Here is a 20,260-nt window from a genome sequence, read left to right as displayed (position 1 = left end):
GTAAAAGTCGTTCAGTTGTATCTGACTCTTTGCAACCCCATGGACTATACAGTCCCTGGAATTCTCCAGGCCAGAATACCTAAGTGGGTAGCTATTCCCTTTTCCAGGGGATCTTCCCAACCCAGGGATTGAACCCAGGTCTCCCACGTTGAAGGCAGATTCTTTACCAGCTGAGCCACAAGGGAAGCCCAAGAATACTGGATTGGTAGCCTCTCCCTTCTCCAGCAGATATTCCTGACCCAGAAATCAAACTGGCATCTCTTGCATTGCAGGCAGATTCTTTTCCAACTGAGCTATCAGGGAAGCATAACCCCACACATAATTCAGCATCCCCCAAATTTTTATTAAAGGTGAAACAATAGGCAGGGCTCCTAAGCAGAAATCACATACACAAAGTTATGAGAGTTCACTTCATGAAGTAAGTTTACAGAACTTTCATGTGTATTCTTCTCCAAGGAGATTCTTCATGTCTGAGGCAGCTTGACTTTGAAATATGGTATCCGCCCTTTCCTAGTTCATGATGCCATTTGAGAGAAAAAACACTGAGTAGGAATTTTGAAATAGTGATGACTATAATTAAGTACCAAAATAAAATGAACAGATAGTAAAAGCTACAGATACTTGCTACAAGCTAATGTGATAAAGATAGACTTTGTGAAATTTGGGCAGCCTGTGAATCTTGGGTAGGATTGAAATCATCATTTCCTTTCTCTCATGGAGGCTGAACTTTGGCAAATGTTTAAATACAGATTGATTTCACCCTGCCACCCAGCCTGTCTCTAGACGCCCACCCCATACCTGTCCACCTATGCTTATACAAAGGGAAAACCCTTTTTGTAAGCCAAACATTCTAGAGAGGAAAACACTAAATTAACTATGGGGGAAAAAAAGAAGTATGTAATGAATAGTGATTCATTTTCCTACTCAACCTTTACAGGTAGTGATTCCTCCAATAAATATGCTCCTTTATGCCAGTCAATTCTAATTACTGTATACTGCATTTCTTGTTGAGTTCCCCACCTTGTTTTACCAACGGTACAGCTAGGTTGAAGACAGAGTCAGAGAACCAACTCCTCACCTTTCTCTGACACTGAGAGTGGCAGGCCCCAGTCCAGTCCTGCCTCCTCTGGCTCCACTCTGCTCAGTTCTCTGCCCTCCTTCTCCATATGAGCGCCGAGACCAGCCTTCCATTAGACCTTAGTTTGCCCTGCCTCAGCATCTTAGTCCTGACACATTGCTTCCACCTCTTTGTTCCTTAGCCAGCATTACAGTTATTATTTCCAAAGAAGCATCTCTGATCTACTACCCTACTCAAGTACTTTGGGCAGTAAATCCATAGCCAACATCTCTCATGCAACCCTGAGCCAAGGGCCTGTGGGCTGAACTGTTATCTATGTCTCCCAGTACTGAGGTCTGGCATTCTAGGAGGACTAGAAAACACTATAGGAAGTGTAAAAATAAAGTTGGGTGCTAACATTTTTTTTCATTATTTTTACTGAATAACCTCGAATCTTAGCATTTCCAACTGTTAAAACAGTGGAAAAATTGAGTCTATGTTTTATTCCAATAATAACTAGCATTTTTATAAGCCTTTTCTGCTACTATCCTGTTTAAAGCGATAGCTTTCATAGGAGGGCAGAAAGTACTATTGGGCAAGGGCTATGTTGTAACAATCTGCTTCTTTTTATGAATGTTATCAACATAATCAATTTTACCAACACTTTATCGAAAAGAAATGATTGGCATCTTCAAGAAAACTTCAAGATGTATATAAAAATGTAACCTTCATTGAATGCCTTTGTGCTGTGTTTAGTTGCTCAGTCATGTCCAACTCTTTGTGACCCCATGGACTGTAGCCCTCCAAGCTCCTCTGTCCATGGGGATTCTCCAGGCAAGAATACTAGAGTGGGTTGCAATGCCTTTCTCCAGGGGATCTTCCCAACCCAGGGATCGAACCCACATCTCCCACATTGCAGGCAGATCCTTACTGTCTGAGCCACCAGGGGAGCCCAAATGCCTCAGTCTACTATATTTTAATTTGGGGATATTCTCGCAGTTTGTGCTAAGTTGCCTCAGTCGTCTCCAACTCTTTGCAACACCATGTACTGTAGGCTGCCAGGCTCCTCTGTCCATAGGATTCTCCAGGCAAGAATACTGGAGTGGGTTGCAATGCCTGCCTCTAGAGGACCTTCCCAATCCAAGGATCAAAACTGCATCTCTTATGTCTCCTGCATTGGCAGGTGGGTTCTTTACCACTCTTGCCACCAAATTCTCAAGAAGCTGTAAGGCTTCCAAGAATTTGTCACAAATAATAGTTTGCAATTCTGAAAATGCTTGAAAGGACCATAATCAGTATCATTCATTGGTTGGTTCATTCATACATTCATTCAGCAATTATTTGAATACTTGCTGTGTGCCAAGCACTGTGGATGACGCTGAAGAAAGAGGAGTATGCAAGATGAATGATACTTGCCTTTGCAGAGTTTACAAATGGAAGAGAAAGGCAATAGAATGACAACTATACCAATATTAAGTATTTGTAGCCACCTAAGTGAATATTTTGGGGGGCTCCAAAATCACTGCAGATGGTGATTGAAGCCATGAAATTAAAAGACACTTACTCCTTGGAAGGAAAGTTATGACCAACCTAGACAGCATATTAAAAAGCAGAGACATTACTTTGTCAACAAAGGTCCGTCTAGTCAAGGCTATTGTTTTTCCAGTAGTCATGTATCGATGTGAGAGTTGAACTATAAAGAAAGCTGAGGGCAGAAGAATTGATGCTTTTGAACTGTGGTGTTGGAGAAGACTCTTGAGAGTCCCTTGGACTGCAAGGAGATCCAACCAGTCCATTCTAAACGAGATCAGTCCTGGATGTTCTTTGGAAGGAATGATGCTAAAGCTGAAACTCCAGTACTTTGGCCACCTCGTGCGAAGAGTTGACTCACTGGAAAAGACTCTGATGCTGGGAAGGATTGGGAGCAGGAGGAAAAGGGGATGACAGAGGATGAGATGGCTGGATGGCATCACCGACTCGATGGATGTGAGTTTGAGTGAACTCTTGGAGTTGGTGATGGACAGGGAGGCCTGGCGTGCTGCAATTCATGGGGTCGCAAAGAGGCGGACATGACTGAGCGACTGAACTGAACTGAACTGAAACAAGCAGTTAGATATCCTGTATCTGACACATAAGACTGAAAAATACTAATCTGTAGGCCATGCTCCCCTTCTGTGAAAGACAGGGTATTGCTTCAGCTGTTTTTGCTTTAAAGTAGGGAATCATATCAATGTTTATTTTAATCAGGAAAAACTGGGATGCTCCATGGGTCAGAATCCTCGCATAATGTGAGATATTCTATAGCTTTCCTCTCATCTTTGCCCTTTGCAATGCTCCTAGATTTTCTGAGGAACATCTCATATTCTCATCCCAGTGCCAAAAACTGATACAGGGGTTAGCACCTGATCCTTCTTTCTTTGCATCCTAGGTGCTTAATCATTTCTAAACTCAGTAGCAAAATAAAATAAGGCTATCTTAAAAAAAAAGCTGAAGCCCAAACCCATCAATTTTTCCTAGGTAAAGGGCAGTTGGAACAATGCTAAGCTTGAAAACATTGGCAAAGACGTACGGGACATGAATCTGTGGACTGTTGCTCCTCTAACTGCCAGGATGGAGTTGGAGTAGAAGGTGGTCCACCAGGCTTTCCATAGACCTTCCTTCAGTATAAGAAATAGCCCAAGCCTTGCCTTTGCCCAACTGTTCAAATACTGTATGTCATTTGTCTTTGTAAAAGCAGTGCATTGTTCCTGTTGGATACTTTTCCTTCTCTTTCAGTTTGACTTTGTTTCCTCAACCTGTATTTTTAAACTATTAAAGAATTATTAAGAGTTTGAAAGAACTGCCTCACATTCCCCTCTTTTAAAAAAACAAAAGAGCTATAATTTCCATAAACACCTGTTTTATTTGAAATAAATGATTTTGTAATGTAAGTTGGTGCTTTTCAAAATTTGACTTCTGGACTCTCTACATTTAAATTGCCTGCATCTCTGGGCTTGAACTCAGGAATTTACATTTCAGTGAGCTTACCGTTGGTAACTTTGCACATTAAGATCTATCAATCACACCATTGCCAGGAAACTCGCAGTATGTCTCAGAGTGAGATAGTGACAGTGAAGTCGCTCAGTCGTGTCCGACTCTTCGGGACCCCATGGACCGTAGCCTACCGGGCTCCTCCGTCCGTGGGATTTTCCAGGCAATAGTACTGGAGTAGACTGCCATTTCATTCTCCAGTAGATCTTCCCGACCCAGGGATCGAACCCAGGTCTCCCGCATTGTAGACAGACGCTTTACTGTCTGAGCCACCAGGGAAGTCTCAGAGTGAGAGGAGCTACTTAATTCTTTAGCTCTTTATTTCTCTTGAACAGTGACAGTACCTTTAGTTTTTTTGAAGCAGATTGCATTTATAATTTTCTTAGAACAAATTATCTATTTCTGAACCTACATTGAAAAATTCACATAATGTTACCTGTTGTACCAGAGAGGGTGAAACTAAAAGAGGGTGAGGGAGTCAGTGGCTTCGGATACACTTGCTAGAATCACACGTTGAAACCTTGTTCTGTGGCCGCAGAACTGAAGTGACGATAGTGATGGTTTCTGCAAGGACCATTTGCTGGTTAGATGGTAAGATGGGTGAAGCTGCCATTGCCCCTTCTCTCCCAGTGTGGTCCTTGACACAACCTGAGACCATCATCACTACCACACATCCTTGTCCAAGCTACAAGGAGCCCAGAGGGCACCCCTCCATCACACTAGTTCCTGTGCTTTGCCGTTGTCTCCTACAGATTCGCAGCTCGGGGCCTGAGAACAGTACAGTCCAGTTCATCTTCTATCAGCCTATCATCCACCGATGGAGGGAGACGGACTTCTTTCCTTGCTCAGCAACCTGTGGAGGAGGTAATGCTGTTCACTTAGTCTAGAAGCTCTTGGCGTCCATGAGGGAAGACTCAGCTGCTTTAAGAATAGAGTTGCTTTAGCATATGGAAGTGCTGTGTGGACCAGATTCTTTCATCTCAATGGGGCCAAGTCCTGAAGCCTTCCCATGAGGTAGATATCTCAGTCTAGATGCCCCATGCACGTTTTCTGGCTGTAGAGTCCCATCAGAGGAAATAGTCTTTCCTTCTTTCCTTGATTCATTAAAGTTCAGAACAAGCAATATCATGGCCTGGCAACAACTTAGTCTGGAGGCAGTTCTGTTCATTTGAGAACAAACTATTCCTCTGGCTGAATGAACTTATCTATTCAGGAAACAGATGAAGATTGTTTGTCAGGTCTTCTGCGTAACATGATGTATCTAAGAAGAATCAGAAATTAATTTAAAGAAAATAGTTTATTACTAGGGAAAAAAAAATCAATGTACTGTAGACTTAGGCTCAGTTCTTTTTCAGCTCTACCCCATCATCCGTGCAATAAAAGGAATGCCACTTGCCTTATTTATACTTCATTTTTTTTCCTTTTTTTTTAAATTTTATTTTATTTTTAAACTTTACATAATTGTATTAGTTTTGCCAAATATCAAAATGAATCCGCCACAGGTATACATGTATACTTTAAAACACATCTCTCCTGAAAAGTCACCAGATGAATTCCAATCTCTGCTCCATCATGTCTGTAACATGAACAGCATTTTGTGTTACTGGAAAAGGTTCCCTCCCCACCTCTTTTCTTTAATGATTACTTAAATGGCTACATAATAATTTATTTTGATTATTTTATAATAATTTATTTAACTATATACTTACAGAAGATCATTCATTTCATTTAAACTTTTCTTTTATAATGTAATGAATAGCTTAATACCTAAGTATTTTTCTCCCTTCATATTATTTCCTTGGACTAAACTCATAAGAGTTTCAGAATTTTTGTGGCTATTGGCATATGTTACCAGAATTCTTTCCAGAAGGGTAATCAGCAGTCTATGAATATTTTAGTTTTATTGCCAAGTGAGCCAGTTATTTGTGGAGTACCTTTTTGAAAATTTTGGTAATTTAACGGTTATAAAATTGTATGTCTGTTCCTTTAAAAATGAGCACATGAAATAAATTCTAGCTCCATCTTCATGAAAGCCTGTTAATTGGCACTGTTTAAGTAACTAATCCACACATGTATAACTGTATTATTTTGACAAGAAAAAAGGATAGTACCTCAAAATGGAGACAAATGACTATCCATTAATTCTCATAAAACTATAAGAACATATAAGTCATCTTCAGCTGTGTTACCTATGTCTACATAATGTGAACAAAGAGTTGAAAATGAGGTTTTATAGAGCAGTGTTAGATTTTACCTTAAAAATAAGTGTTTTCCCTTGGTTGTTACATAATTATTAATTCAACATTTTAAACATTTCAATAAAATAATGTTTCCAGTCACTCTGTCTGTGCTACATAGAAAATTACTTTGTTTAAGAAGAAAGTGCCAATTACTTTGATGTTTATGGGAATACGTTGTTTTGATATACCTGTTAATGACTAACACAGGAAGCAGTTTCAAAAAAAGAAATCTAAGAAATTATTTTTCTTTTTTTTTTTAATAAAAACCATGTTTTGAGAGAATAGCACTTCAATAATAGGCCTGTTGTGACAGTTTCACACAGGGCTGCTGTTGCAGTGCAATTACAGTAACCTTGATAATGGCTTACTATATAATAAGACAATTGATGTTAGATTCATATATAAGTCAAACACTTTGGGCTTTATTTTCCTCACATCTAAATGAAGAAGTAGAACCAGCAGCAGTTCACAAATGTGTTGAGCTCTCAAACCCTTTCCTCAAAGGAAATCGTATTAGGAAGCCAGATAAAGGAACATTGCTCAGAGATCTGAAGGATGTAGAAACCAGCCTCTGGTAGCTCATACAGTAAAGAATCTGCCTGCAACGCAGGAGACCCAGGTTCGATGCCTGGATCAGGAAGATCCCCTGGAGGAGGGAACGGCAACCCACTCAAGTAATCTTGCCTGAAGAATTTCATGGACAGAGGAGCCTGGCTGGCTATGCAGACCATGGGGTCATAGAGAGTCGGACACGTCTGAGTGACTAACACTTCCCTCACACTTCATGGACCGTAGTTTGAAAATCTCTGAGGAAATGATCTCTGAATTCCTTTATATGTTTCTAGTTCCAGATTCAACTAGTTGAATATTTTGCTAAGTCTTAAGAATTGCTACATCAAATACCTTGTGAAACTTTAGAAAACACAATTACCTGACCATTTTGGTCCTTCATTTCGTTTTTGTTCTAAGTTTTCATTTCACACACTCTAGAAGAGCTTCCCAGCTGCATTTTTAAGCTGACAAATTATGGTTTTTAAAAATCATAATCTCACATTCAGTGTTTACTTACTGCTTGTGCCCACATTTTACTACATGATAAAATTCTATCCTTAAGTAGAAATGGTTTTCTGGAAACTTTATAAAATAATTAACTTGTCATCAGATTATCTGCTTGAAGCATAATGTAATTGAAAAACAGAAGTATATTTACTTTTATAAAATATCATTTTGCTTTTTTATTTTCTTATGAGAGAAAAAATTAAGTGGAACATGTGTTTTTAGCCATTACTTTCCATACTTTTCATCCTGACAGTAAAATTGTTAAAAGCTCTTTATTTAGGTCTTTAATGAACAATTAATTTTTGTGGGTGGTCTGAGAACACAGCCTCAAGTCAGGAAATCTGGTTTATAAGTCTCCCTCTGACTTCCTGAAATCTTTTGCTAGACTTTTAACCACGCTAAATCTGACTTTCTAACACGTGTTTAACAACAACAGTATTCAACCACTGTCCAGGGGGAATATATTTTGGAGTTGATGAAGGTTACACTGATACGAAAGCCCTAACTTTAAAAAATACTCTATGCACGTTTACTTTTCACCCCAAGAATCTAAGTCTTCATCACCATACCACCAGAAATTCACAGAATGAAAAAGAGGCAGGTAAGAAAAGTAATACATATTGTGAGTAGAATTCAGTATTATTCAGCAGCACAATTTCTTTTTTTTTAAAAAAAAGAGGATTTCTCTAAACAGTGGAAATTTGCACATGTAAATCAATAAATATTGGCTACACAATTAGAAATGGCAAAGGATTTTGAAACAAAAGTTGAACAGTAGGAAGTTTTTGGTTTTGTTTTGGTTGTATAGGAAAACTTGAGATTTCACTATTTAGGTCTTGGTCATCAATTCATATCCATTCAGTCCATTCAGGTTGAATTTAGGCAAAGGAAAACACATGTTTCCAGGTAGGTAGCTGATTCTATATTATGGGTCACCACTGACCAAGAGGAACAATGTTGGGATTAATTTTTTTTGGGGGGAGAGTTTATTCACCCTGATGCCCCAAGTACAAGGGAGGCAGTTTTGCATCCTTACATGAGATGGTTTGTAAATAAATATCTGGATACAGAATTTTGGATACAGAATTCTATGTTAGACTTTTAGATTATATAAAGCAAATTAATAAAAATAGTTCTTACAGTAGTCTTATAGCTTTACCCTTATGTAGTTCAAACCCTATGGTATCATTTAATTATTAAAAGTTGGGGAAAACATAGCATTTGAGACCTGTAAAAATTAATGAGCCTTCCATTTATCTCTCTTTGGTCCTGGAAATGACTGGGAGCACTGGGAAAGAATTTTCTTTAATATGAAATGGGCAAAATAGCCTAAGGGAATACATTGCATTGATGTATACATTGAAACTTGCCCGAATGGCTTGATACCACAGGTTACCAGCTAACATCGGCTGAGTGTTACGATCTTCGGAGCAACCGTGTGGTTGCTGACCAGTACTGTCACTATTACCCTGAGAACATCAAACCCAAGCCTAAGCTTCAGGAGTGCAACTTGGATCCTTGTCCAGCCAGGTCAGTCACATTTACCAGTTTATTTACTATAAACATAAATCAAGTTCAAATAAGCTTCTTGAATTAAAAAGCATTTAGTTTAAAATAAGTAAGTGCTGCTGCCCAGTGTCCATTTTTAGTCATGGGTTATTAGGACCCATGCCTCTTACTCTTGCTGCTGTAGAATGCCACCTCAGGGTCCACGGGTTTTCCATTGATAGAGCTGCAGGTAAAGCACTCTGCAGAGACATTTTGTCTTCTGATTTCATTCCATTCTGGTTACTTGTTTCTACTCTTAACAAACGTGATGGTACAGTGTTCTCAGGATTCTTTGAGATGATCAGAGCAGACCATATTTCAGGGTCACAGTTGACCCTATTTAGCCTGTGGTGGGCCACACCAGTGAACCAGAATAAAAATCAGCCTTAGAACAGTTCTTCCACATTTAAATAAGCTCAGCCTTTGTTGAATAGAAAGCAGGGCTTATTTCTAATAGGTTTTTTAAAAAGATCTTTTTAATTAGAAGCCCTAAAAAAACACTTGACACCTTCCACATATGTTTACTTTGGGGAAACCATAGTTGGCCCTCAGTTATTTGCAGGATCAAGAATCAGACTGATGAATGAAATATTCCAGATGATAAGTAGTCATAGAAGTATGGGTCAGGAATCTTTTCATAGTGAACATTTGCTTTTTTAATTTCAACACTTCCTGGTAATTCTCTTTGTTAATATGGCTTACTCATCCTCAACAAGTGGGAGAGGATGTATGAAAACTCTTCTACAAAACTCATCATGTAGACCGAAAGATAGGGAATCCTTTCCTAGAGCCTTGGATTTCTGAGGAACACCTCAATTATTTTTTTTTTAAATAATAGCTTACTAATTATATATTCATAAAATTTGAATAGGTGAACTACTACATGAGCCAAGTGGATGAAAATTACTCTACCTTTGAATTGTAGGCAATTTGAGTTTTTGTTTTCTGCTGTTAATTTTCTAAAGTATATTTTCTTGTATTCTTTCTGCCTCACATTCAGAAATTCTTAATTCTACATGTTATATGAAATTTCTAATATTAATTTACTCATAGAAATCATACTAGCTAGCTGGAAAAGGGAGCTCAAAATAACAGATTTTCATTAAAGAAACAGAAGAATAGATATTTTATAAATATATAATTTAGGTGAAGTTTAACTTTGCTTCATATTCCACCAGAAAATTGCATTTTAAAGATTGGATATGGTATAAAAACTAAATGAGGTAAGAAAATTTTGCTTGGACCTCTTTATTTTGGAAATATTAAGGATATGAGGTATTTTTAGCCAAGATAATTCTAACTCATGCAATTCAACCCTAGTTTAAAGTTTTCTACTTATTATATGCATCTTTATCCATATCTATACCAGGAGGACCAGTGAGTGAAAAGCATAATTATCTCAATTCAAACAGTTTGACTTAGCCATAGAGAGATTCTGAAGCTCTTATATATAGTTCCAAGAAAATGTATATGTGTATTTCTAGGAGAAATGAAGGATTCCCTTCCCATAATTGCATATAAAGCTTTTCCCCTCTACTCAAAAAAAAAAAAAAAAAACTTCAGTGAAGAGATGGTCATAAAAAACAGCTGTGAAATAAAAGTATTTTTTAACAATTTTAAGAAACACGTTTATAGTCAGAAAAAATCTACTCATTTTCTTCTGGCTTCTGATTTTTACCCATCTTCTGTTGGAGTAATATTTTTGGCCTATTTCTTATTATTCAAGAGCAAAAGGCCATTCTACATTGAAGGAATTTTGTAAAATTGATGCTTTTTCTATGTCTGTGTTATTTTAAAACATCTAATACAGCACATGTATAAATGTTGGGACAGGTGGCTATTAAAAAAGAGAGAAAGAAGTGGGAAAAGGAGAAAAGAAAAATAAGAAGTGAATATCAGGATGCTGCTTTTTTATTACAGAGGTAATTAAACAAAGCTGTAAAAATTAAGACTGAGCAGAAAGAGAAGTTTAAGAGGAAACTGCTTTAGGAAATGTAGATACTCTAGTCTGAGGGTAAGATAGTGCACAATTGCTATGAAATTCACTGAACTCATTTACACACCTAGGATCAGAACAACCTTTCTGAATTTCGAGAGAAAATAAGAAGTGATAGTCTGAGAAAAGGAGTTAAAGAAACTCAATAAAATAAGTCTGCCTTCCCATCAGACATAGCAGAATCAAGCACTCAAGGAACTGTTTTCTAACTATAGATTTAACTGTCTAATAGTGACATTAAGGGCTTCCCTGGTGTCTCAGATGGTAAAGAATCTGCCTGCAATGTGGGAGACCCAGGTTCAATCCCTGGTTTGGGAAGATTCCCTGATGAAGGGAATGGCTATCTACTCCAGGTATTCTTGCCTGGAGAATCCCATGCATTCTCCCATGGACAGAGCAACCTGGCAGATTACAGTCCCTGGGGTCGCAAAGAGTCAGACAGGACTGAGCAACTAACACTTTGATTTTTCTAGTGACATTAAACCAACACCTTTGTTGGTGACAATAAACTAACCCCTTTGTGTCCAAACTTAGAAGCCCCTAAAAGGGAAAACACAAGATGTATTTACAACAGATAAAGTCACATATTTTGGCATTTCAAAAGAAATTTATTAGTCATTGAGATAGTTCTTTACTTTTCCTGTATTATACTAGGATTGTTAGCCTATTATTTGAAAGCAAAATCCCATTTAGGTAGCCACATTTATTCCCTGTCAAGATTGGGAAGTACCATGGACAGCAAAAAGACCCTTCTGGACCTTATTTTTCTCACCCACTAGTGGGGGTGAGAAAGTTATTTGTTGCATTAAATTAGTGATTTTCCAACTGTGCCTATAAGCTGTTGTTCCATGGAGTTGCTTCATTAAATTTCATTTTATATATTTTGAAGTATCTTTAAACAATAACTCACAAAAAGTATACTCAAACATAAACTAATCTTAACTTGTTCAGGCTAAGCTAAATTGTAAAAATTGTTGTAGCAATAGTAAAAATATTTCACTACCAAAGGAAATACTTTTTGCCCTCATTGTTAAGTTCTTCTATTAGGATCTGTTTAATTGAAAAAATAAATATCCTAAGATTAAGGTGAACTATAAAAATTGTTAGCATTAGCAACTGCTTCTATGGAATAAGAATTTCCTCATTACTACACATATAAAACCAAAATAACTCAGAAATAAACAGGATGTGATAGCCATTACTATAACCCTTAAAGCCCGATTTTTCTGTTTACCAGAATAGCCTCACTGTTCTCATTAATTTGCTTTGTAACTAGTCGATGTTATACATTTGAACTAATGAATGACATCACTTACTCATTTCACTCACCAACAGCATCCATAGGTCTCCATGGTTGTAGATGGATTCATCTAGTCGTTCTTGGGGCTAAAGAGATGGTTGACATATAGCCTATTCTTTCCAAAATAATTTTTATGTTTTCATGGCTTTTTTCTGATTCCTCATGCACTAACTCAGAAATTTTGATACGTTAAAAGACTATAATGAAAACAATAAAATTCACTAATAATTTCCAGTTGCCACAGATAATCCAGTTTTATCTGTAGCTCATAACATAGGTAAGGATATTCTTATAGATAGAATTCAATGACTTAGCATTCTTGGTTTCCATTATTCAAAAGCAAGCCTGAATGTTTGTGACATGTAGTAACTTGACATTTTGCTGAAACAGGAATTTGAATTCCTCTCACTGTATGACCAAATTGAGCTTACCTGGTGGCCAGCTGCTCCATCCCAGAAAAGCTGTATTGCTCTCTGCTGGTGTCGTTTATACAGTCACTTTAATGACGTGATAAAATACTTTGCTTCCAGGCCAAAAACAGTCTCAAAAAGGAAGCCAGAGCAATGCTTATAATGAGAAGGAAGAGAAAGTGAAGTTAAAACTTTAATGACATTTAGCTGAAATGAAGACTGTTTCTCACTGGTGCCTCAGAGCTATGGCATCTCGTCAAATACTATATACACATATGCTATATGTTTTGGTAGTGGTCCCAACATGGGCACTCCCAGAAGTCCAGAGGCATGTCACTTCTGGATATCAGAGATCTGGGCATGTTTAACTTGCAGGAGCCTGGTGGGCTACATTCCATGGGTCTCAAAGAGTCAGACACAACTGAGCACACTGCTTCACTGATTTAACACTATAGTTCCTAAGATGCTTGTAATCTTATCAAATATAAAATCCTTGTACTTGCCATGCTATAATCATAGCTTCCATTTTACACGAGAGAAAATTGTTGTTGTTGTTGTTGTTAACACAGTACCTGCTGCTTTATGCAATAGTTTGTGTGATCATTGCTTCTTGGTCCAAGGGTAAAGTCGACCATGTAGCCAGAAAGTTTCCAAATGTATGCCCGTGGTTCAGCAAAAACTAAAAAGGCATAGCTTTAGTTCCACTAATAAGCACCTTATGTTTTCTGAGTATCTTTCAGTGTAAAAAAAAAAAAAAGCTACATTTGGCCATACATATCTCAGTCTAGGAGACTGGTGAGACTGTTAAGGCTGTCTGGGGGAAATTGTGCAAGACATTGTTTGTGAGAAGATCAGAGAACCACCTTTTCAGATTTTTTTTTTTTTTTTTTTTGGCACAGACTTCTGCTTTTCTCTCCAAGGCAGTAATGAAGGGGCTTAAATTGGCAAGGGTCGTTCAAGCGAAAACTGCTCTCACTCATCACACTATCATGGTCACAGTCATTAGCAAACAAATCTGGTTTTTGCTGAAACTACATCCAGATTCTCCCTCCCCTCAAGGAATTCAGAGCAACAGTCCTAAGCAAATGCCCAAACTTGTATACCCCAAGTTGCAGTTCTTGGTGAGTTCAAGTGGACTTTTTTGTCCAGCTCCACTTAATTTGACAGCACATTGCATAAGCCACCCCTGGCCATGGACCAAAGTGTGAACAAAAGCTCAGAACTGAATCCTAATGCAACTGAAATCCTGAGGCAAGAGAAATCTGCATGGTGAGTGGCAGTGTGTGCAGTGGACGTGTAAAACCCAGTCACACTCGCTTGGTGACTGACTAGTCCAGTGGCGATACAGTGGTCATTACGGTACCATGGCGACTAGGAAGGCAGCTCTGGAGCGACACAGCTTGGCTTGAGATCCTGGTTCTGTCACTTACTGGTTTGAGTAGCCTTTGGCGAATTACTTGTTCTCGCTAAGCCTCAGTTTTCTCATCCTCTGAAGTAAGAATAATAGCTACTTACCTCATAGAGTTGTCATGAGGAATAAATGGTGTAATACTTTTAAAGAGCTTAGCAGAGTGCCTGACACATGATAAGCACTCAATAAATATTAGTGGCCGCAGCTATTATGACTAAGATCACAGTTATGATAATATTGATGTTACTTCAGAGAAACTCCTAAACTCACCAAAAAATCAGCTTTCTCCTCCATGATAGGAGTTGGAACTCTAAAATTGTATATGGGGCTATAAAGATAATCCTCTGTTGTTGTTTTAGCAACAAAAAGTACAAATTCCTAGGAAATAGCTTCATGAAAGCAATTCATATTTATCAGATTTTTTAATAAATATGACCCCGAGAAATTAAGATAATTAGCAACTCCTAAAATCTCAATGTGTCATTATCTAAAATCTCCACTCAACCACTTAACCATCTGTGAGACATTGCCTTTTAATCTTCATGGGGTTTATACCTTGTCTATCTCCAAAACGGAAGAACTCAGTGTAAGAGCTAAAAAGTGGTTTATTCAGTAAGCAGTTAAAGTATCATGAAATGTTTTCCTAGTCACAAAGCTCTTGTTTTATTAAAATAGGCAAATTATCTAGAGAAGTGATAACTTCCTTCTTTTCTCTCAACCTCATGAATGAGCAATAAAAAAATACCATTGTAAAATCTCATTTGCACTTTCATGCATTTAGGATGAGATAAATAAAGCAGAATTCTGTTGCTGTTTACACAGCATCGTCATACCCATCCCAGGTTTATAGACCTCATATCCATCATCAGAGAATCCAGGCAATCAGCTCTAACTCATTTATTGGGACAATTCAGTTATTCCACCGAGCCAGCTCATCACTAATAATAATGATCACTTTGTATATGTAAAGAATAATTATTTATGGAGTTCTTTTAATTAATTTGTGAGTGAATAGAACAGGTATTATCATCCTTCTCATTTTTAACTTCAATCTATCAGTTTGGCTTTACTAACTTTACTGAATTTCCCTAGGCCTTAGCTTTGCCATCTGTCAAATGAATGTAGTATTCCTGTCATAGAGTAACTATAAGGAGTAAATAGGATGATGCATGTAAAGCTCCTTGCAGGATGCCAAGCACTCAACAAAATTCAGTTATCGTTACTGAGAACCAATCCTATAAAATGGCTTCTTGCCAATGTTACTTCTACTTGAAGTTTCTACAGTGCTTTCACATCCTTTAACTCTGTTCAGTTATACCTTCTCTAGGAGGTCAGTAAGACAGAGATAATCATCTGTATTTACAGACAAAAAACTAAAGCCCAAAGAGATTATGAGACCTGCTCCAAGTCAGGGTGGGCAAAGAAAAGCTGAATCATGAACCTAATCCAGAGAACCTCCTGTATTACATGAACTCTGATCACCCAATTGCTGGTGTTGCAGGATGCCTTCGGCAACCCATAAGATCTGGTTTAAGCCCACTATAGACCTCCACAGCCAGCACAGCACTGCCAACCATATCAGTGCAAAACTTGGTGCCCTGGATCTTTGAATTGACCACATATGCCGATTAAGCAAGCCTCTTTTGTGTAAGTGTAAATACTGATGTTTACTCAAATCAAACAATTAGCAAATCACTTAGGTCAGTATGAGAAGAGCTAAACAAAGCCCAGGGAAATATTAGTCCCATTTATTTAAAAGCAATTCTGAAATTACATTCATTGATATCAAGAACATTTAACCATGGAAATATAGTTGTGAGGAAATTATGATATTTTGGATCAAATGATCAAAAACTCTCCATTAGTTGGTCCTATAGCAAGAAATGAATATATATGTTTAAAATGTTTTCAAATCCTGGACAGTGAAGCAGGGTTCTTTTGGTCTGGTTCTTAAAGATAAATGAATGTTGATAGGTACCATGTTACCATGTGGTAGGTACCATGTTGAAAAAAGTTTTTAACCTATTTATAGAATGTTTCCTTGTTTTCTAGATCCTAATTTGCCTCTCTAAATGACAGGGAAACCTGCAGGGTTTCATAAAGTAACCAAATTTCAAATAGGAGAGCTTTTGAGTTGAGTACCTAGTTTAGTGGTTTTCAGTCTGTGGACCACAGAACTCTGAATTCTGTCCTCAGCAGCCAGTACAAACGGGACAGATAAGATAGAGTTCCATGAGATAGGTTTCCAGGCACTCGTTCTTCATCATAAAGCTCCTGATTTCATACAATACTTAGATTTTGCAGAAAACCAATGCAAAAGTCCAAACGTAATGCACTCAAAAGTCACTCAGAAAGAGAATTAGCCGAGTAGAGAACAGAGCTTGTATCTCCCAGTTCCTCAGGGGGCCCCTGTCCTCATTACACCATGCTATTTTGTATTCTGCCACTCATGAGAAAGCAGATGCTTGAGTCTCTTCCAACTTTTTATTGCTTTTCTCCTCCCCCATTATAAACAGTTGCTTAGGAAGAGATTGGTTTCTGTTGCCTTGTAGTTGTTGAGAGATTACTCTCTTCTGTGCCAGAACTGTTCCCACCACCCACAATTTCATTCATCTTTTTACTGAGTACCAATCCTGTGCCAAGTTCTGTGCTTGGTACCATGGCAAGTTCAAGTCAACCAGAATCTGGACCACAACACTGCCCAGGGGAAGTTGAGTTGAACAGTTACGAAACAGCATGCTCTCTGAAAAGACACATGAGACAAACAGGGAAGAGAAGATTGTTTTAAAAACCGTCATGGCTGTTTCTGGGAGATGCCCAACAGAAAAGATGTAGAGTTTAGCCAAGCAGCTTAGAAACACAATTGCCATTCAACTGTCTTCCTCTGTCCCAGGTCACCCAGTCACCCCTGCCTGCAGAGCAGCCAAAGCAGTCTCTAAAATAGTCTGCCCTTAACACAGATGGCAGAGCTAGCAAAAAACAAGGAGTGGGACTAGAGACGTGCGGCATCTTTAGTGCAGCTTGTTTAGGAGTTTCTTTAACCTTGTTCATTTGCTTTCTTTCATTCAGGATGGTAGTTGTATTGCTTGCTTTTATGTATGCATGTCAATGGCATGATTTCATTGGCTGATTATTTACTAACTGCCTCTGTGCAGAGAACTGTGTTAAAAGATAGAGTAAAGAACCAATATGGAGTCCAATACAATATTGTAAAGTTAAAAAATAAAATTAAATTAAAAAAAAAAGAACCAATATGGATTTTGTCCCATGGTGTTAAACGAAAGAAAATGTTTACATGGTTAAAAGTTAGTAGGCAGTTAGAAGTGATGAGGGGAGCTTGTGCTATGGGTGTTTAAAAAAGGAAGAGAAAATTGTCTGGCTAGATGTTGAGAGGAAACATAAGGACAGGCTTTAGAAGAGGTAGCACTTGATTTCACCAGGTGTTATGGACATCACTGGGAAGTAAAGTATCTGTTGCTATGACAATAGTGAGCTGGATTGGAGCAGGCAGTGCCTGCAGGCAGAGAGATCTGTTAGGAGGATAATGCAAAGGGGCCTAGATTCACGTCAGAGAGATACATTTGGCAGACATCACAACTGGAAGAACTCAGTGTCTGTAGGGAACATGGGAAAGAGAGGAAGAAACGATGACCCATATTGCCCAGCCAGGGTGGATGGGAGAAGGGCAGTGTTCTGAACAGTAACAGTGACCACAGGAGAAGAGACACTTTGCAGGGGAAGATAATGAATTGTCTGAAAACGATGAGTTTGACAAACTGAGAGCACAGCCAGCTGTCAGAATGTCAGAAATGAGGCTCTGCGGCCCCAGAGAAGAGGCAAGAGGTTGTGAGAGATGCATTGAAAGGGAGTGTTGCAGCCATGAAAGCGGCTCCTTATGATTCTTTTCCAGAAGAGCCCAGAACCTGGCAAATTAGATGCTCGTGGAATTAATAGTTATATTAGGGCTTTTCTTGGAAAGAAAGATTTATCACAATAAGTAAATTTCACACCTGAGTAGTGTGAGCCTGAATATGGCTTGATTTTTAAAGTCAAGGATATTGTCCTAAAATAGCTCCTGAGATGGTTTCAGGACACAGACTCAATCATCTTTAAATGATATGTGGGAATTGAGATGACAGCCTCATTTCATCCATTTAGATCATGCTTTCAAATGTTTCTGTCTTTTTCTTTCTCAGAGTTGAATTTTGTTTTACTTAAATGTTCTAATTCCTGAAGATAGACAAGCATAAAAAGGAAGAAAGGGAAAAAAAAACCCTTAATCTAAACACCAGGAACTAACAACTGCTTTCAGTCCTTTTCTAATATATTTGTACGCACATACATACACATATATATAGACTTTACAAAAATGATTATATAGACAATATATACATGAGTTTTCTTTGTATTGTGGATTACATTGTCTATTCTATTTTGTACTGGATTTTTTCAGTTGACATTGCATTTGAACATTTTCCATGTCATTAAAAAATGGTTCAAAAGGCTTCATGTTATATACTGCATACTATTTCTTTCTATAAATTTGTCATGACAGGGAGCATTCTAGTGTCACTGGACACGAGCTATGAGAGGATGATGTGCGAGTCTTTCTTCTACTTATACCACATGAGTTCATGGTGACCCCTTCTTCATCTCATCTTCTCTTCTTCCCATCATGACCCCTGATGTGGGAGACTTTAGGTGGAATTGGGTCACTGTCCTACATAGAAATTACATGAGCAGTCAGAATAGTGAAGGCAATGGAGAATGAATCATTTTACCCCCAAACCAACTATTCATTCTATTTTCCCTTATGATCATTTTTTAAATTATTTTTGCCTCCTTCCCCATCCCCTCCTATATTCAGACACATGTCTGAATACATACATACACATGCATGCACACACATGCACACGCAAAGCAAGACCTAAGCATGGAAAGAAGAACTTCTTAGAGTCCCTAAATGACGTTCTTTTTCATCATTCTTCAGTAGGTACACTTTGTCTAAGAGAAAGATAAAGTGCCTTAAGAGTGAGCAATAGAAAGTAGAGTTTAGGCAGCACTGCCTGGCCCTCTGTGACAGTGTGGTGAAAGGCCAGGGCCATGGCATAAACCCCAAGAGAGAGCGGAGCCCATGCACATGAATATGCATCAACAGGACTGGACAGAGTACCATTGTTTTGATATCTTTCTGTTTTCACAGGTGCCATGGAGTGATTTTATGAGTCTTCACCATGACCTATGCCATAGAAAGACAAATATAGCTATAGTTTTGCTGAATCCAGATTTAAAGCTTCTTGTTCAAACAGAAACATAATTTCTAAATCAGTCCAATGCGAAGCCCAACATCTTGAATTCTATAACTCCCTCTTTTTTCCCCTTCTTTTCTTCTAGCCTGTCTCCTTCAATATTAGTACTTCCATTTTAAATATCATCAGCAAATAAATCAGTTGGCAGAGATCTGCAACAGTTCATTCTAATATTCAGAATGACAAATCATAACTATAAATCTTTCCAGGAAAGAAGGCTGCCATATACGTTTCTGCATTTAGATCTGGATATAGGCATGAGAAAAGATACTAGGGTTAGCAAAAATATAACTGCAAAGTCAGTTCTATGCAGTCCTTAATTATCTACTATCAGACCTCGGTTAGTAGAAGAACTTTGGAAGGTTGGAATTCTATCAAAAACAGTTCTTTTAGAAAAAAATTTTCCTTAATGATTAGGCAGAATTACTGGGACATGATCACATGATCCTAACAAAAGACAGGAGTTACCTTTCATATCTGATTTCTTGTCAAAATAAGACCAAAACGAATAGGATGTTTCTGTATCTTGGAAAAACATGGAGAAAAGTTTAATGTTAATAATATTCATCCCATTCTTGTGTTCGTTAAGAGTCGCGCAATTTTGAGCTTCCTCTAAAGGCATCATTCATTTTCATGAACATTGTTACTGAAGGGTAGCGCACATACATGTACCATGAAAATTTAATCATACAAGTGAATACCTTTAGTCATTCAAATCAACTAAAGAAAACTCAGTCATGTGAGATAACTAAATTAGTTCTCCAATGTTTGTACTTCTTGAGAAATCTACATTCAAAGATTTGTTTCCCATTTTCTCTCAAACTTAATTTTCCCTTACCTTTTAGTAATTTCTCCAGGAACTACCCTTTTTATTACTCCGTCTTTCCTTCTTATCTGTCA

General features: G+C 37.9%; 1 protein-coding gene across 4 annotated transcripts in view; it reads left to right on the top strand.

The window, feature by feature from the left end:
• The window catches only part of ADAMTSL1 (ADAMTS like 1), a 1,120,558-nt gene that overhangs the window by 841,487 nt on the left and 258,811 nt on the right, over positions 1-20,260 (top strand). For all 4 annotated transcript variants that reach the window (XM_070794493.1, XM_070794491.1, XM_070794494.1 and 1 more), the window contains 2 exons: positions 4,840-4,951; positions 8,778-8,916. In XM_070794493.1, coding sequence (XP_070650594.1) covers positions 4,840-4,951; positions 8,778-8,916 — 251 coding nt within the window. The remainder of the gene's footprint in view (positions 1-4,839; positions 4,952-8,777; positions 8,917-20,260) is intronic.

This window comes from Bos indicus, chromosome 8 (assembly GCF_029378745.1).
Source record: "Bos indicus isolate NIAB-ARS_2022 breed Sahiwal x Tharparkar chromosome 8, NIAB-ARS_B.indTharparkar_mat_pri_1.0, whole genome shotgun sequence".
NCBI classification, from domain to species: domain Eukaryota; kingdom Metazoa; phylum Chordata; class Mammalia; order Artiodactyla; family Bovidae; genus Bos; species Bos indicus.
The sequence above is the reverse complement of the archived record's forward strand: the minus strand, read 5'-3'. Positions and strand labels throughout refer to the sequence as shown.